This window comes from Neophocaena asiaeorientalis, unplaced genomic scaffold (assembly GCF_003031525.2).
Source record: "Neophocaena asiaeorientalis asiaeorientalis breed wild unplaced genomic scaffold, Neophocaena_asiaeorientalis_V1.1 scaffold336, whole genome shotgun sequence".
Taxonomy (NCBI): Eukaryota; Metazoa; Chordata; class Mammalia; order Artiodactyla; family Phocoenidae; genus Neophocaena; species Neophocaena asiaeorientalis.
This window is the reverse complement of record NW_020174788.1, coordinates 533,464-549,667: the sequence shown is the minus strand read 5'-3', so window position 1 is coordinate 549,667 and position 16,204 is coordinate 533,464. Positions and strand designations below refer to the sequence as shown.

The 16,204-nt window shown below is 40.6% G+C and overlaps 1 protein-coding gene across 5 annotated transcripts in view; it reads right to left on the bottom strand.

Moving 5' to 3' along the window:
- EBF1 (EBF transcription factor 1) overlaps positions 1-16,204 on the bottom strand; it is a 449,793-nt gene that overhangs the window by 27,916 nt on the left and 405,673 nt on the right. For all 5 annotated transcript variants that reach the window (XM_024760167.1, XM_024760169.1, XM_024760168.1 and 2 more), the window contains exon 11: positions 5,306-5,394. In XM_024760167.1, the coding sequence (XP_024615935.1) occupies positions 5,306-5,394 (89 nt within the window). The remainder of the gene's footprint in view (positions 1-5,305; positions 5,395-16,204) is intronic.

The following is a 16,204-nucleotide window of genomic DNA, read 5'->3' as shown; positions in this document are numbered from 1 at the left end:
GGGCAGTTATAGGCAAGCACTTAAAATACTGTGATCACTTACAGTAGATTAGAATTTTTTATGGGTACCGTGTTGCCATAACAACACGAAGACAGCAGATGACTTGAGCTAAGCTTGCAAAGCAAAAGGCTGCTCATCTGGCAGTTAAAATGAATACAGTTCATTTCACAAGTTTCCCATATGGACTCTTAGTGTATGGTAATGAGGAGACCATATGGTGGGAGAAAATGCACTGAGAACAATTGGGTTCCACTGGCTGAGTGGGAAGTTGGGAGAGAAAACCCGGGTGAGAGATTCTGGTGCGTGTGCTCTCTGGGTTCAAGGTTTGGTTGAGGTTTGTTTGGGATGGTTGTTTTCCATAGTGGTTTCGCGTTTCTTAATCTGTTCCTTAATATGTCAGCTGTGCGAAATGACAAACATCTTGCAAATTTTGCAATATCATTCATCACAAACTGTCAGCAGTGTTTGCAAATCTGACTTGCAAGATCCTTTAAATGTGTTGTTCTTAAAAGGCAACAGTACTAAGTTTTTAGACAAAGTGCAGGAAAATTTAAGTACTTCTGACAAGCAGAAACATTAACAGTAATCATTTTAAAAACACTCGCATCTTTTGCCTGCATGTTTAGCTGTAAATAATGCTAGAATATATAAAAGCTTTAAAGTAAAAATGTAATAACTACTTTTTATTATGTTTCATAAAGGATAAAGAAAATGCTGTGAGCCATGTGTATGGGTTTTCTATAGGTGCGGATGGAGGGAGATGGAGGGTTCCCGTTCTCCTTACTGCTCACCAGATTGAAAACCGGGGAGGACGGCTTGAAAAAGGCTCTAAAGTCAATTCTGTACTATACATGCTTCATAAAAGATGAATATAAATGCATTAGTTAGACGCGGTGAGCTAAATTAGAAGGTCAGGCAGGGCTGCGAGGGCTGAAAAATCACACAACCAATGAGTGTAATTACTCTTTTTTAAGTCTATTAAGTGGTGTTGCTCTATCAAGGCTCAGGGATATAGGACATGAAGAACAAGATAAAGTAATGTGTATTTATTACTCCCACTGGATCAATTTACCAGATATTTTCAGCTCCATAAAGCAAAACACACAAATGCCGCCTTTGTTACTCTTCTCAAACTGCTTCATTTTCTCTAAAAGAGGGACTGGCTCTGGAAGAAAAAACACATTTGCCCTGTGGAGGTCCCCACGCAAACCCCTCTGGGTGGGGAATGAGAGAAGCTGGTGCGTATTTGAGTAGGAAGGGGCTGAGGATAGGCGAGAGACAGGAGAGAGAAGCCAGTCACCTCAAGGCAGAAGTATTTGGGTTTCCAGACCTGGGAGGGAAATGGGAACTTGATGCAGTGAGGCCAGAGGCCCCAGGTGCTAATCTCAGTTTTCCCATATGCTTGCTGTGAGTGGTAGCATGCCACCAGCCCTCTGGGAACTCTGACCCTGTGAAATGGGGAGTACCCATCTTGCAGGGAATAGTAGCCCCCATTTACTGAAGTCTCACTATATGCCAGAGAGTCCTCGTTGCGTACATTATCTCATTAACGCCCAATAGCCATGCTGCGGGACAGCTGCTTTACAAAGGAGAAAACGGGGGCTGAGAAGGGTGAGTCCCGTGCGCGGGGCAGTGCAAGTGGTTTTCAAAATCCACGTCCATCCAACCTGAGAGCCCACTCTCTTGGCCTCAATACCCTTCAAAAACCTTGATAAAGCCGTGCCAGGCACATCGAGGGCATGACGCAAAGGTTACCTGTTCCCTGGGATTCACTGCAAACACACGGAATGCCAGCCAAGCTCGGTGCCTTTGTGCTAATGCTCACTGACCACTCGGGAAGACAACTACAAATCGAAAGGGGACAGAGACACCTCTGGCCTTCAGAACAGAGACAGCTCCTTGTTCAGTGTTTCTGGATGGCCTCGTGCGTTTCAGCATCTCAGCGTTTCTGACTGACCACAGTCCCCATCCTCCGCACCTCTACATTATAAGAAAAGTCAACCTTTGCCCCAAAGTTGGTCACATGTTCCTCTCCCTCCTGCCAGGATCCAGAGAGGAAAGCACGTCTGTGTGACACAGAATGGAATGCTGCAGTTGAAAAACCTTCGCCTGCCCTTCTCCACGTGCACGTGAAAAAGGAAACCAAAGCACATCTGGGGTTGGCATAATTATAGTATTTTAAATTTGTGTGTACAGCAACTATCACTGATGGTGGCTTTCAGGGACAAAATAATTTACAGAGAAGGATTCGGCTTGCTCCTGTTTTCTCGTTTGGTAAATAGGAATAATGTCTGCTTTCCCGACTTCTCTCACAAGAGGGGCTCCAATAAAACAACGCATGTACAAGTTCTTTGAAAAAGCACAAGCCAGTATACAAAGGCATATTATTATGGAAAGCTGTCTGCTTGGTCTTTGGAGCAGTTTCATTTGACAGAATATGTGGGTGGTTGTATGAATCTAGCTTTGTCTATTTGCAAACACATGGGTTTAATAAAGTGGAGTTTGTTTTTTAAGGTGTGTGGTCCGTGGCTCACTGAAACACTCCTGTTTTACAAACACTGACCATGATTCTAAGAAAGGCGGAGCCCGTTTTCATCCCCCTAACAATGGACAGCGGGACTATAAATCTCCCAGGTCCACAGGAATACCTCGTGCTGGCTCCATCCGCCACTTCCTGACCTTGCTCTTGAACTCTCACTCCACCTTCACATTCGGAGCCAAGAGGACACCACTCTGATCTGAGTCACACAGAGAGCTTCCTGGGGTGGGCTCTGGCCAAAGTCCTTGCACGGTCCAGTGGCTGGATGCACACTGTGGAGTGTTTCCTTAACACACAAACCCATTGTGTCCTTGATTACTCTTCCCAAACCCAGGAAAACGGGGCTGGGAATTTCACCATCAGGCCACCGGGGACAAAGTGACACGTGCCTGTGCTATTTGTTCAACATTTCTGAACGTGATGTGCAGCCGTGAAAATGTTATGAAAAGTAAATACACAAAACTCAACCATATATTCCTGTTTCTCTCCATTCTTTATGAATAAGAAAAGTATTGCTTGGTTGCTGTAGACCTCAGCCATTAAACCATATCTGTCTCCTGTTTTTCAATCAATATTTATAGAGTGGCAATTGTGGGCCAGAAACTATGCTGAGGCTCCCACAGGATTACTTCTTTTTGTCCTATGTGATCCCAGTGAAGTTGGCACGATTATTTCACCCCCATTTTATAGATGAAGAAACCGAGACACAGAAGATAAACCACACACTCCACTGCTGACCTGAATTAGGACTTCCTGCTCTGCAGAGATTGGGTAGGAGAGCTCTCAGAAGCCAGGGTCCCACCCTCACTCAACTGGCAAATAATTATAGCTACCTTTTGCGGACTGCTAAATAAGTGATTAAAGCAACCCAAAAAAGTAGGAAGTATTACCATCTCCATTTGACAGAGAAGGAAACTGAGGCACAGAGAGGTTAAGAATTTGGGGGGCGGGGAGAGAGAATTTTGACCCAGACCACAGAGCTCTCCAGTCCCTTCAGCAGACTCTAGGGACATCAAATGCCAAATGAAAGTGAAAATGGTCCCCAAATGGAAACAATGGGAAGAATCCGGCAATGCCCTCATGGCTTCTTCCCACCATTGGGTGGACACACATTATTTACATCTTCGTGCTATAAAATTACCGATTATTTTCCCATAGAAAATGCAATGGGAGTTGGGTTCTTGCCAGACAGGAACCTAAAAGTGATTCTCTTCATGGCACACCCATCTGTGGAAGCAGAGGGTCGTTCACTATTACTGTTAGATTCTGTAATTGCTCACCAAGAATAAGTCAGGGTGAAAGGGAAGGAGGTGTAAGATGGAGGCCCCTTTCAAAGACAAGGATATGTACAGACCGACACATCATATGATTTCTTCCTCAGGTGAAATGCTCTCAAGATGTTTTTTAAGGTGAACAGCACTCAGTGGGAGTGAGGCTGTTATGGGAACTCAGGGTTGAGACTGAAGGCTCTGTGTGTCTTCCCCTGGGGTCTAGGAGAGGGCAGAATTTGCTTGTCACTGTTCTTCCTCTCTCTGGGCAGGCAGTGCCCCATACCCGCCCCCCAGCCCCTCACATCTGTGCATCAGTTTCGGCGGGGAGGGACAGCTTTCTCCTGGACAGGCCTGTTCTGACAGTGGTCCTGCCGCTTCAGTGCAGCAGGGCCCACAGGTAAGATGTGATGATGAAATGATCGCCCAAAGAGGTTCGCTGAGCTAGGAAGGATGCCAACTTCATTTTTCTAAGTGTATTACGAGCAGAAACAGACCTGGACATGACATATCTCTAGACTTGCTGTGGCATGGAGAGGACCTTTCCTCTACTCATTTAATTTATACTAATTTTTACTTGTGTAGTAAATGAAATTTCATTTTGCTGTCAGTAAACAGTGAATGGTAGCTCGACCAATTCCGTTCGTTGAACTTCTATAGCATTTAACTGTTCTCTCCTCTGAGTCCTCCCAGAACTCTGGTTGCACTTTTGTTAAATGTACCTATTGTTTTCTGTTTTGTATGGCGTTGTATTTGGCTTTCTCTCCCACAGGGCGTCCGAGTTCCTTGGGTACAGAGATGGGAATATCCCCAACATTGACAACAGGTACAGAATAGAAACCAATAAATGTGCATTTCCTTTTTTTCTGCATTGGCAATTAATACCATTGCTGTATGACATATATTGCTCTACCTTGAATTTGTGTCTAATTTCTCCCACTTGTGTCTTAGGTGGGATGCCTCTGGAGGGAACAGACTCATGTCTTAGTAGCCCCGGTGCAAGGTGTGCCAATATGCTTTCCTTTGAGCTCTAGCTGTTCTCCCCTCACCAGAAATAAGTAAAGATCCTCATGGGGGTAGAAAAGCAATGTTCTTTTTCCTCTTGAGAACTGATACGATATAATGATTAATAACCTGGACTTAGGAGCCAGGCTTTAGAGGTTTGAATCTCCGTTTAGCAATTTACATGCTGTGTGACCTTGGGCAAATGATTTAACCTCTCTTTGTTTGGTGATTTTCTTCTCTAAAATAGAGGTGGTAATTGCACCAACCTCAGAGGGTTTTTTAGAGGAAGAAATGACATGATATAAGTAAAACATTACCTGGCACGTAAGTGCTTGCTACTTTGATTCTTGCTTCCCTTATAATACTAAACACACAAAGCACAAAAATATTGAGTTGCTTATCTATGAACTAACTTTTATCAACGGCAAAGTTTTCTGCCAATCACCTGAGCCCGTGTTTCCAGAGACCCTAACCCAAAGAGGAGGTATCCTACCTTTGGCAAGCGCTCAGGGTCGCCAGGGTGCCGGGGAATAACCTTCTGTAACCTCTGGAAACCATAATCGATGGTGGGTTCATTGAGTGCTGCAATGAAGAAGTCGTACAATTAGAACAATTTCAGGAAATAAAACAGCACATGATTTGCAATACTTATGGTGCAGAAATAACTGGGAAATCGAAAGTTTCATTGATACTTTTGAATTAGATCATAAAGTGATTGGACGAATGATCCCTTTTGGTGGGGACTGACTCACTCAAAAGAACATGAGTCGCAGGTCCTAAACTCTGCTCTTCTGGCCAAATTCTATATTCCTTACGGTGTTGAAAATGGAAGGTAAAATGGAACTTGGTGTGAGGTTTTAGGATTCCCTTTAGTCAGAAGCTTGAGTTACAACACTGGAGGGTATCTACAGGTATAAAGAGCAGAACTAAAAGTACTTGCTTAGCTACGGAATATCAAGTGGACCTCAGCTGATACAGTATCGCATCGGGAGCAATTAAGTGTGGTGGGGCAGAGGAGACCAGATCTCCTCGGGCCAGAAAGCCTCTTCTACCCTTGGAAGAGTCCGAAAAGAGACAGGTATTGAAAGTGCCCTTGATACGACACCCTCATATCTAAGATGAAAGACTGATTCACCAATATCAATATTATTTCAGGAAAAGGCTAACCTCTACGGAGCACTAGCTCAGAGCAGCTGGCTCTCCAAGAAGAATTTTTTTAAAAGACTAGAAGAAGAGCAAACCTGTAATAGTATTTGGAGACAGTGGGCCTTCTTGTACCCATATTGACTACACCTTCTTCAAAGCATCCTTAAATTCAACTCGATACAAAGTGGACTCTGGTGTATCACTTTTGAAATTCCTCCCCAGGACATGAAGTATCTCCAGCTTTCCTCGCCTGACCAGGAAAAGATGGCGGCTCCATCCTCCACCCACATCCCCCATCTCCTCTCAGTAATGAGTGGGTTTTTTTCTTCTTTTCTTTTTTCATGTAACCAAAGTACTCAACCACATATTTTCTCCCATACTGAATAAAAAGACAGTCTTTGTAGTTCTGACATTTAGCTATACATTTAGAAAACAAGTTGCCACATGCTTTACTTAAAATGCATTTCCATTAACCTAAATTTTAAAAGTAAGATCCATACTACTACTAACTTTAAAAAACTGTATTCAAATAGGTCCCAAGGCTAATGGAAGCAATTTGTATACCAACCCAAACTGACTGGCCCACTTTTCAAATTACAGGTATGATAATCTTGTGGTTTTAAAAGGACATTTAAATTGAAAGACTGTGAATTTAGTACATAATTATACCAAGAGAACCCTTTAACTTGTCAACTTGTAAATCTAAAAGGCTATCAATCATTTCTAAAGAGGAAATAAACCTTAAAATTCCTTGACAGTGCTTACTTTTTATGTAAAAAAAAAAAAAGAGGAAAAAAAAAAAAGGCTGCATAAAGTGGCCAGAAATCCATTTGCAAAAGTACATTGTTTTACATAGGTGAGTAAAAAGCCAATAATTACACCTCCAAAAGACATATAAATCAGAGTAAGTACTTCTTCCTCACTTGTATATTTTAAGTTGGAGTGAACTTCAGGTAACTTTTTTTAAGAAGATCTTTTTTCCCAAATGCAATGCTTGTTGAAGCTGTTAATAGAGTAGCCATTTAAGACAATGTAATCATTTTTGCAAATATGAGGTTTAGTATTCCCCCCCCCCCCCCCGCTTCTCCCCTCCTCCTTCCAAACGGTAAACTTTCAACCTGCCTCTTGTGGAAATCAACTAAAATTACACCCAGGTGTACCAAATCTCTCTATAGTGGTCCATGAGTTAAGGTACAATATTTATTGTTCCTCCCATTTCATGAATTACTTTCTAAACCCTTGAGAAAAATTTTTTTTTCAAATTAGACTTGTAGAGAAAAAGCCATACAATTCTTTACACAGGGAAGCTGTGACTCATAAAATCCCAGTATTTAATAAAGAAATGCCCGAGAATGACAGGAATGAGCACCCAGGTTAAGCTGTATATCACATCTATCTCCCACCCATAATGCTAATTGACAACAAAGATGTTTAACCATAAAAAGAGCTTTAGGCAATTAAATGTATCATTTTAACTCTTGAAGATATGATTCAGCATCCTGAAAATTCTAATTCTTGGTTTTATTTTTCAGTGTAAGCCACCAATAAAACTTGACTTGTTGACCCACCCCTTGAGTTGTTTGCATAATGAATTAATTCCTACTGTGTCAAGAAACCCATGGTTGTTAATTGAATGACTGATGTATGGGAGGGGGGGGATATGTTTCTCTGACCATAGGAACAACTCACAACAGAATGACTGACATTCAGTATCCACAATTAAAAGAACTGATTCAAATATCATATGGAACTAATAGCTAAAGAGCTGAGGAGAAGTCATTCTGCTGCCAGAAAGAGTAATTGAATTAGATATATTAAACTCATTATTCAAAGAAAAATAAGCATCTAGTCTATGGAAGTATGCTCTGTGAGAGGAAATATTTCAGTAGAGGGACAAAGGCTTTTAATTTATTTCCCATGCCTTTATGATTTGCTCTACACTCGTATTTTTTAATATATTAACCTGCCCTCAATCTACATATTGAGTATTACAATGGCATTGTCGAGTGCTGTAAACAAAGGTAACGCTAAAGATATGCAAGCAAAGTTCCTTGTCTTAAATTCAAAGGTGCCTGATGATTTCTCTGACTGCAGTGACTAAAGAAAAAAACTAAACCAATTACTGAGTGAGAGGGGCCATCTGATAGAGATTGTTACTTTAAAAAAAACCCTGAAAACAGATTAACTGTCTAGGGAGGGGGATGGTTAAATTACGGCACACCCATAGGAATATGATGCAGTCCTCAAAAGCAATGCTTTTGGAAAAATAAATTTACTGGCATAAAATATATTGCTATGTCAAGAAGCAGATTACAAGAGCATATGTGCAATATGGTTACTTTTTAAAAACATGAACTTATACAGAGAATAAAGAAAAGGTTTCTGTGTATAAATTGCCTAACAGTAGCTATTTCTAAGAAGTGAGTCTTGAAGTGCTTTTCTTCCTTCTCTTTAGGCTGTGCATTGTCTACATTTTCCACAATGAACATATATTACTTTTATAATCAGAGAAAAAGGTTAAGAGCAAGAGAGTGTTCCCAGGATGGAATCTGACCTGCTTGTATAAAGTAATGACATAAGAAACTTTGCCTGAAAAAGGGTCTGTATACCCTTTAATAACATTGCCTAGGTTATTACAGACCATAAGAAAAATAAGTAGTATACTTTTGGCCAGTTGTATAAATATGTGACTATTCATAAACTCTCTGAAAATCAACAGAGAGAGTAACGGGGAGGAATCATAAAGAATGGCATATTTATTTTCATCAGTGGGGGTAGTCGTACCTTAGGGACATACATCTACTCTGCAAGAATGTAATATAAAGTTAATCCTTCAACAAAGTGACCTCATTGTATTCAAGCACAGGGCTCAGGGGGCACCAGAAGAAGAAGTGGGACTAGTCAAGTTTTTCCCCCTAAAACTTGAGAGAATTCCGAGAATCCAGGAGAGAAAGAAAAACATTTAACTGTGCATAATTAACCACAAATAAAGCACGAGTATCTTAGGTTGTAAAAAAAAAAAAAAAAACCTGAAACTGTTAACTGCAAAAGGAATGCAATGATGAGAGCTTCTCGTGTCACCCCACTTCCAAGCACCTAACCCACACTTTCAACAGGGCTCGAGAGGGTGTTCTCCTCAGCCAGTTAGGGGTGGTAACGGAATAAGGGAGGCTCAGAGGTTTAGCAAAATCCATAATCCCAAAGAAGAAAAGCCTCAATTTTTAAATCAGCACAATAAAATGGGAGCCATGTTCCAGCTCCCATGGCCAGGCCTCCCTCCTGCTCAGCAATCCGTTCTCTTGCCTCCCTGATGGTCAGATGGTGGGTCACCACCGTTGCTCCTCTTTTCTTTTTTTTTTTTTTAAATTAATTACTTTATGCCTGTGTTGGGTCTTCGTTTCCGTACGAGGGCTTTCTCTAGTTGTGGCAAGCGGGGGCCACTCTTCATCGCGGTGCGCGGGCCTCTCTCTATCGCGGCCTCTCTTGTTGCGGAACACAGGCTCCAGACGCGCAGGCTCAGTAACTGTGGCTCATGGGCCCAGTTGCTCCACGGCATGTGGGGTCTTCCCACACCAGGGCTCGAACCCGTGTCCCCTGCATTGGCAGGCAGATTCTCCACCACTGCACCACCAGGGAAGCCCTGCTCCTCTTTTCTGACACTAGGCTCACACTACCCTTCACAGGACCACGTGGATTTATAGAGTGATCAGGCTACTGCGAAGCCACAGAGATTTGCATTCAAGATGTCTTCCACTGTCCTGTTCAAACTTAGAGGTAGATACATATTAGCTGAGTAAGCTCAGTAGGACCTCATGGAGCTGTGTACATACCCTACAGGAAGTCTGAAACTTTCCTATAAATGCACAAAAGGCAAGATTAAATGCTTCTACACAGGAGCAAGCTTGTAGGGCAGATGTATCAGCTGAGATTTCAGAAGGGTCCTCTCACAGCTATGACAGGATACTGGGGAATGGGTATAGGGAGGAAGTAGGGGACCCATGCATGGGGCAGGCTCAGCTGTATCAAAGTCATTACTTTTCAAAAGGGAAAAGTCAGTTAAATATTTTTAAAAAACATCAAACCACTTCATGTGGCCTTGTGTGGGGTCAGCTTATAAATGGCTTTGGGTACCTACCCAGTCTCACAATCTCAGACTCCCCTAAAGGAAACCAGTAACTTTCCATACAGAACCAGTCTATGCAGAGCCCTTCCCCTTTGGGCTTCAACCAAGGTTCTGGTCAAGACAGAAGAACTCTGGTTATACAAAGCTATTTACAGTGTCCAAATGTTCATGCAGCATGAAATGCTATATGCAAAGAAAATTTAGAATAATACAACTAGATTTTATGTCCTACTAATAATGACAAGATTATAAAATTCATTCAAAACATCTGGTAATGGGTAAATCCTTACCAAATGTATATGTGAATTGTGGCCTTTTCATGCCTTTAGTTGTCTTCTTTTTTTTATCCACAAACACATCAAAGAAAGAAAATTCTCTTTAAGGGGATTTATTTGCAAATTAAAACCATGTAGTCAAGACAAATGCATTCTCAGTTATTAGAACTGATTTTTCTCTTTTCAGAGTTGCCTTTTAGAGAAAACACTCCTCAGTCCTCCTTAACTTCTGGAATACTTATCCCTGGAAACAATGGAAATGAAAGGCAGGACAGTTGTGTTCCCAAACATCAGGGGAAAAGTGGTTTGGGTGCCATTCCAATGTGAGCGCGCAGAGTTCCACTGCTTTTATAGCTCAGTGACTCACTGTAGCGCTTTAACATATTTCTGGGGTTTTAATTTCCTTTTTTCAATGGTTATGTGACATGATGTCATTTTGACTGGAAATAAAAAGAAATGCAGATATTAGAAAGGTAATATTTATATTCTATTGCCATTTAATGTCCAAACAAATATCTAGACTCTATGCCAAGTAATAAATAAAGCCTCATAGCAAAGGCAATGATAAAACCAGCACCTGGGTCTCCAAGCTTCCCTGGTGACTATATTTGAACTAAAGGAATACAGCAGAGCATTTCCCTTCGAGGCAGATCCATTCTGGGCATAAGAGTTATTATATATGTGTTAGGCGGTCTTTTTGTTCCATAATGGCCCTATTTTTCCCTCAGTCACTAAATTAACAACCAGAGGTAAACAATAAAACAGCAAGTTATCTTCACGAACCTATCTTTAAGACTGACTTTAAAAGATATAAACCGCAAAATCAACCAGAAACCTAAACAAGAGCCAGAAATACGGTCAAGGAAGAAATGTGTTGCTTTTCCAGCCGTTTGGATGTTTCATTCCTCGCCTAGATGTTTAGTGCACACATGGTATTCCGGGTCATCTCTTCCTGGAAGGGATACATTCCCTAAGAAACCTAACACCAAGTCCCTTGCAAGCAGAGCCCCTACTTTCGGTGTGAAATGCTTTCACAGCCTGGCACCCTGCCTCAGGAAGGAGGTTCAGGACAGCTTCGGGAAGAGGCTCACTGAACTGCAGAAAGCTATAACTGAACCAGAAGGGTGTCAGGATGAAGCCAACATGGGCAGAATTTACCAATGTAGGAGCCAAAGGAAAATTTCCAAACTGGCTTTCAACATGCTCTGATCTCTTATTTGTAGTTTTCAAACCTCTTGATGTGGAGCAACAACACTAAGATTCAAAAATCAAGCACAGGAAGTAATACTTCTCTCTACCGAAGGTACCATCAGAGGTATTGTTGGCTTGTGCGGCTACGTTCTCTTTACAGAGACTGGAGCCAGAGCCTGCAAGGTAAAGACTGAAGAGAGAAAGAGATTTGCAAAGTGGATCAGAGCCCAGGATGAAAAAATACAGGGGCTCTGGGAGAAAGAGATGGAAGACCCTGAGGACTGTCACTTGGAACGCAAAGGACTTGCGTATGTTAGGAAATGAATAACTCTTCCAGAAGCAAAAGCAATCAAGAGCAGGAAGCAAGAATTGAGTGACTCGCTTTTGTTTTTCAAAATGGAAGTAGCTTTACTGTTTTTCGAAGTCTAAAAGGAATATACTCTTATTGTATAAAAAATACAAAAGAAGCACAAAGAAGGAAAAAAGCCTCATAATACATATACTCATATATAATCACTATTTCTATTAATATGTAGGCTTTCGGGCATTCTTACAATACTGTTTTATATAAATATAGATTATATACATATTTATATCCCCCTCATTCTTTTTAATGGTTGCAGCATATTGTAATTATATGGATGGCCATAACTTATGCAACAAATCCCCTGTTAATGGGGATGTATTTTTTCCTCAAAATTTTCAGGAGAAATTCTTAGATAAAAGAATATATACATTTCAAGACTTTTGATACATATATTTTCTAACTAACCTTCCTAAAATTTATACCAATTTACATGTTGACAGGTTACTTTTAAAGGCATCTGCAAAAGAAAACAAATTTTTAAGACTGTGCATCCTGAACTCAATTATTCTCTAAGTTATAAGGACCTGTGAACGTTTGTAATAGATGTTAACGGTCACAATGATTTTACTTGGAGAAGTGTCATTTCAAACATACCCCGAGGTCATATAAGACACTTCTCCCAGTAATATCAAAGTGCTTTATAGACATTATCCCACTGAGTCTTTCAATATGCCCTTGACATAAATGTCAAAATTTATTACTCCCTATTTGAAGGTGAGAAACTGAGGCACAGAAAGAGCTGGCTGCATGAATCAGAACAAAAACCTCAGTGCTTCACTTACTATGCCAAGATGACTATTTTATTTTCATATTGATAAATCTCAATTTGCAGCATATTGACAAGTCCAGCTACCAAATCAATTAAATGGCACCTTTTTTTTTTTTTTTTACTAAATATCTATGAAACAGAAATCCAGCACTATGAGGAATCCTGGTGCCAGACTCCTGACTTCACACGGGTAAACAATCACTTGGCCTGATTTCTTAAAGCTTACCATGTCAACAGGCACAAACCTGTGGGAGAGGCCACCCCGGCATTTTAAACTTGCCCCACAAATAATCAAGAAACCATGCTTTCTGTTTCATCAACTTCTCCTTACAGGTCTGAGCTGGGCTCTCAAAAGTTGATTTGTCTTTTGAGAAACAGAGACACATAATGCTGTTGAGATACATTAAACCAACTTATTTCATACCACAACCAGTTGGTATTTTCTAGAAGATCCTTGGTGAGAACTCACTGGCAGAAGTGGAGCATTTCTTAAACAGACCCACTTTTTGCCCTGGAGGGTTATACTCTATCTAAAATGGGAAGTAGGTGAATGTACAATAATTAGGGAAAACTGTATTGCTCTCTAATTGTGATAAAGTTGATGAGAAAAGTTGCCCCTGTTACTGCATATGATGTGCTCTGTACAGCTTGGCCTTCCAGGATCCTTAATTTAGATTTCCAAATCTGATGCAAGTATAAAACTAAAATTAAATCCCTCAAGCAAACAAAAGCTTGAATATCTCCAGGAATTTTTTTTTTTTTTTTTTTTTTTTTTTTTTTATTTTTTTTTTTTTTGGGGGTTTTTTTTTTTTTTTTTTTCTTTTATTTTTTTTTTTTTTGGGGGTTTTTTTTTTTTTTTTTTTCTTTTATTTTTTTTTTTTTTGGGGGTTTTTTTTTTTTTTTTTTTCTTTTATTTTTTTTTTTTTTGGGGGTTTTTTTTTTTTTTTTTTTTTTGCTTTTCAATCTTTTTCATTTTGGAGGTTTTTTGTTTGTTTGTTTTTTAATTCATCACTTATGATTAGGTTTCAAAGCCAGATTGGCTCAATTGAACGAGGAGAGGATGGTTGTCGCTGTGTAATGGATGACGGTGTTTTAAGTATTGGAGGCCAACACACTCTTTCTTCTTTAACGTTCAAAGATAAATCCATCATTTTCTTCCCTACTGGCATATCTTCTGATATAACAAGAGTAATATTCCTTCTATAATTGTTCTTTAGATTTCTTCCCGAAGAGTTTTGACAATAACTGTTATCAAGGGGGTAAAATCACCCAGCCTGTCTGATAAACATGTTTTCTTATGTCCCCACCCCAGCGAGTGCTTGACACTGTACTTTTATCATCCAGCGTGTGTTCAGAATGAGCTTAGAACAGCAATTGCCGGGAATAGGCAGGCGATAAACTGCATTGATTTAACACATCTTGTTTTCAATCATGCTTGGATTTTCTGAGCACGCATTTTTCCTGTACTTTGACTTGTAGCTTTTATCTGACGAGCTGATCCCTTTTCACTGGAAAATGAAAAGGTCGCACAATAAGACACGGTTTACTGGAACTTGAACACGCACCAGGGAAAGTATTTTAGATAAATACTGTCAGACATAGTGGAGCTGAATTTCAACAACACAACTGTTAAACAACAATACTTATTACTCTCCTAGAACAAGCTACCAGCGTCTTATGGCTCTCAGCAGGGAAGAGCACCGAGTCAGGCTCCAAAGCTCGGAAACGCTTCTCTGCGCCTTTTGCTAACCGAGCAGAGTTCTGGGCCGAGGTCCCACTTATTATTGTTAATATCACGGTCTTATGTGACAACTCAAAAAACTACTGCCACTGTCACAGAGCTGTCTCCTCTAAACCAGTGGGCAGGCTTCAGAAGAGCTGGATGATGAAGTTACAGCAGAGTTCTGCAGATAGACTGGGAGGAGAGAAAAAAATCCGAAGAAAAGTGACATGAAAGTGATTCCAAATAATCCATTAATTCTCCTAACAAGACAGGAAAGTACTTGTAACTGGCAGATATTAGAGGATTAAGTGCTTATTTGGTTATATTTTAATGGACTCAAAGAGAACGTATAACAAGCCTGCTATGTGGAGCGTTAACAGTGGTCTTGCAGATGAGTCTAGAAGTTTTGGCCGACCTGAACTCCAACCTAAATAGCATTTGATATAAAGTAAATGAAGCCAGCCTTCTGCAGTATTGACCCAACCTAAGTGATTATTTTTACTGCATGTCATTAGCCTTCGACTCAGCCAGAAAGTCTCCTCTGCCTGAATGTTTGACACTGGAACCCTTCCCTTTATAGCCTTGACACACATTCTGAATATATCTCTATTCATTGTCTGCTCCAGAGCTTCTTGAACTTTCTCTGTTCACAGTACCTTGGGTGCCTCAGTAATCTTTTCACAGAGCCCTCAAGCCAAAAGAAATGCCCAACAATTCTGTTTAATTAACTACTTAGGTCCAAACAGCTTAATATTGTTTATATCCTAACATCTTAATATTTATATCCTAACAACTTAGCAGCCATTTGAAAAAATTACAAAGAAATGGAAAGAAAAAAATAATACAATAATACTTTCAATTCATCCTAAAATAATCCCAGGGACTTACTCATGGGATGTGAGCTCCTGCTGAGCACAGGACAACTTCTCAAAGCCTGGAGTGAGACTGGACATCGACGCCCTTTTTTCTATTCCACCTTGATTTTCACAGGACGCTTCCCTGAATCACAGCAACTGCTAAAAACTGAGCCTGGCAAAGCTATGACACCATCAAAAGGAGCGCAGTGCAATCTGATGTTGAGCTATGAGCTCCCTCAAACTAGCAGTTTGCCTGGTACCTGACAGACTTAAAGTATCACTTGTTTCCCTCAGATTTAAAATACCCCACATCACCCCTGTATGTTTGAAGGGACACCTTGGTGCGTAAGTTTAGGAAACATGGATCTACTCAGAAGCGGAGAATCGACTAAATGCGAAGAGGCTATGAGAATCCATTGCATTCATTCATTGTGTCTTTTCTTGTATTATTAATGTAATAAGAGCATCAGCTAACACGTCCTGAAGACTTAGTATGTGCCAAGCGCTTTACATGGACTAACCTATCTGATCTTTACCGAAACCCCAAAGGGAAGTATTACTGTTATGCCTGTTATACAGAGAAGGAAACTGAAGCCTGAAAGAGTTAAACATCTTGCCTCGAGCCACAGAGATAATGAGTGAAAGGCTAGAGATTTGAGCCCAGGCAGTCTGCCTCCCAAGCCCTGCTCTTAACCTCTTTGCTAGAAAAGCCTAGTTAGGATAGCCAAGAGGCCTCCAGGATAGGTCTCTAACAATTTGGACCTGCAGTACTCTTCTAATGCTTTTCTTGCTCCCAGTATACCCCTCTATGTGCAGTCTATTCTAATTCTTTTCTTTGTCCCAACTTATGTCCTACTCCAGCCCTCATCTGACATGCCCTCATTTCTCTAACAGTCCACTTCTTGCCTCGGTTCCAACCCTTTTGGGGTAAGACAGAGCTA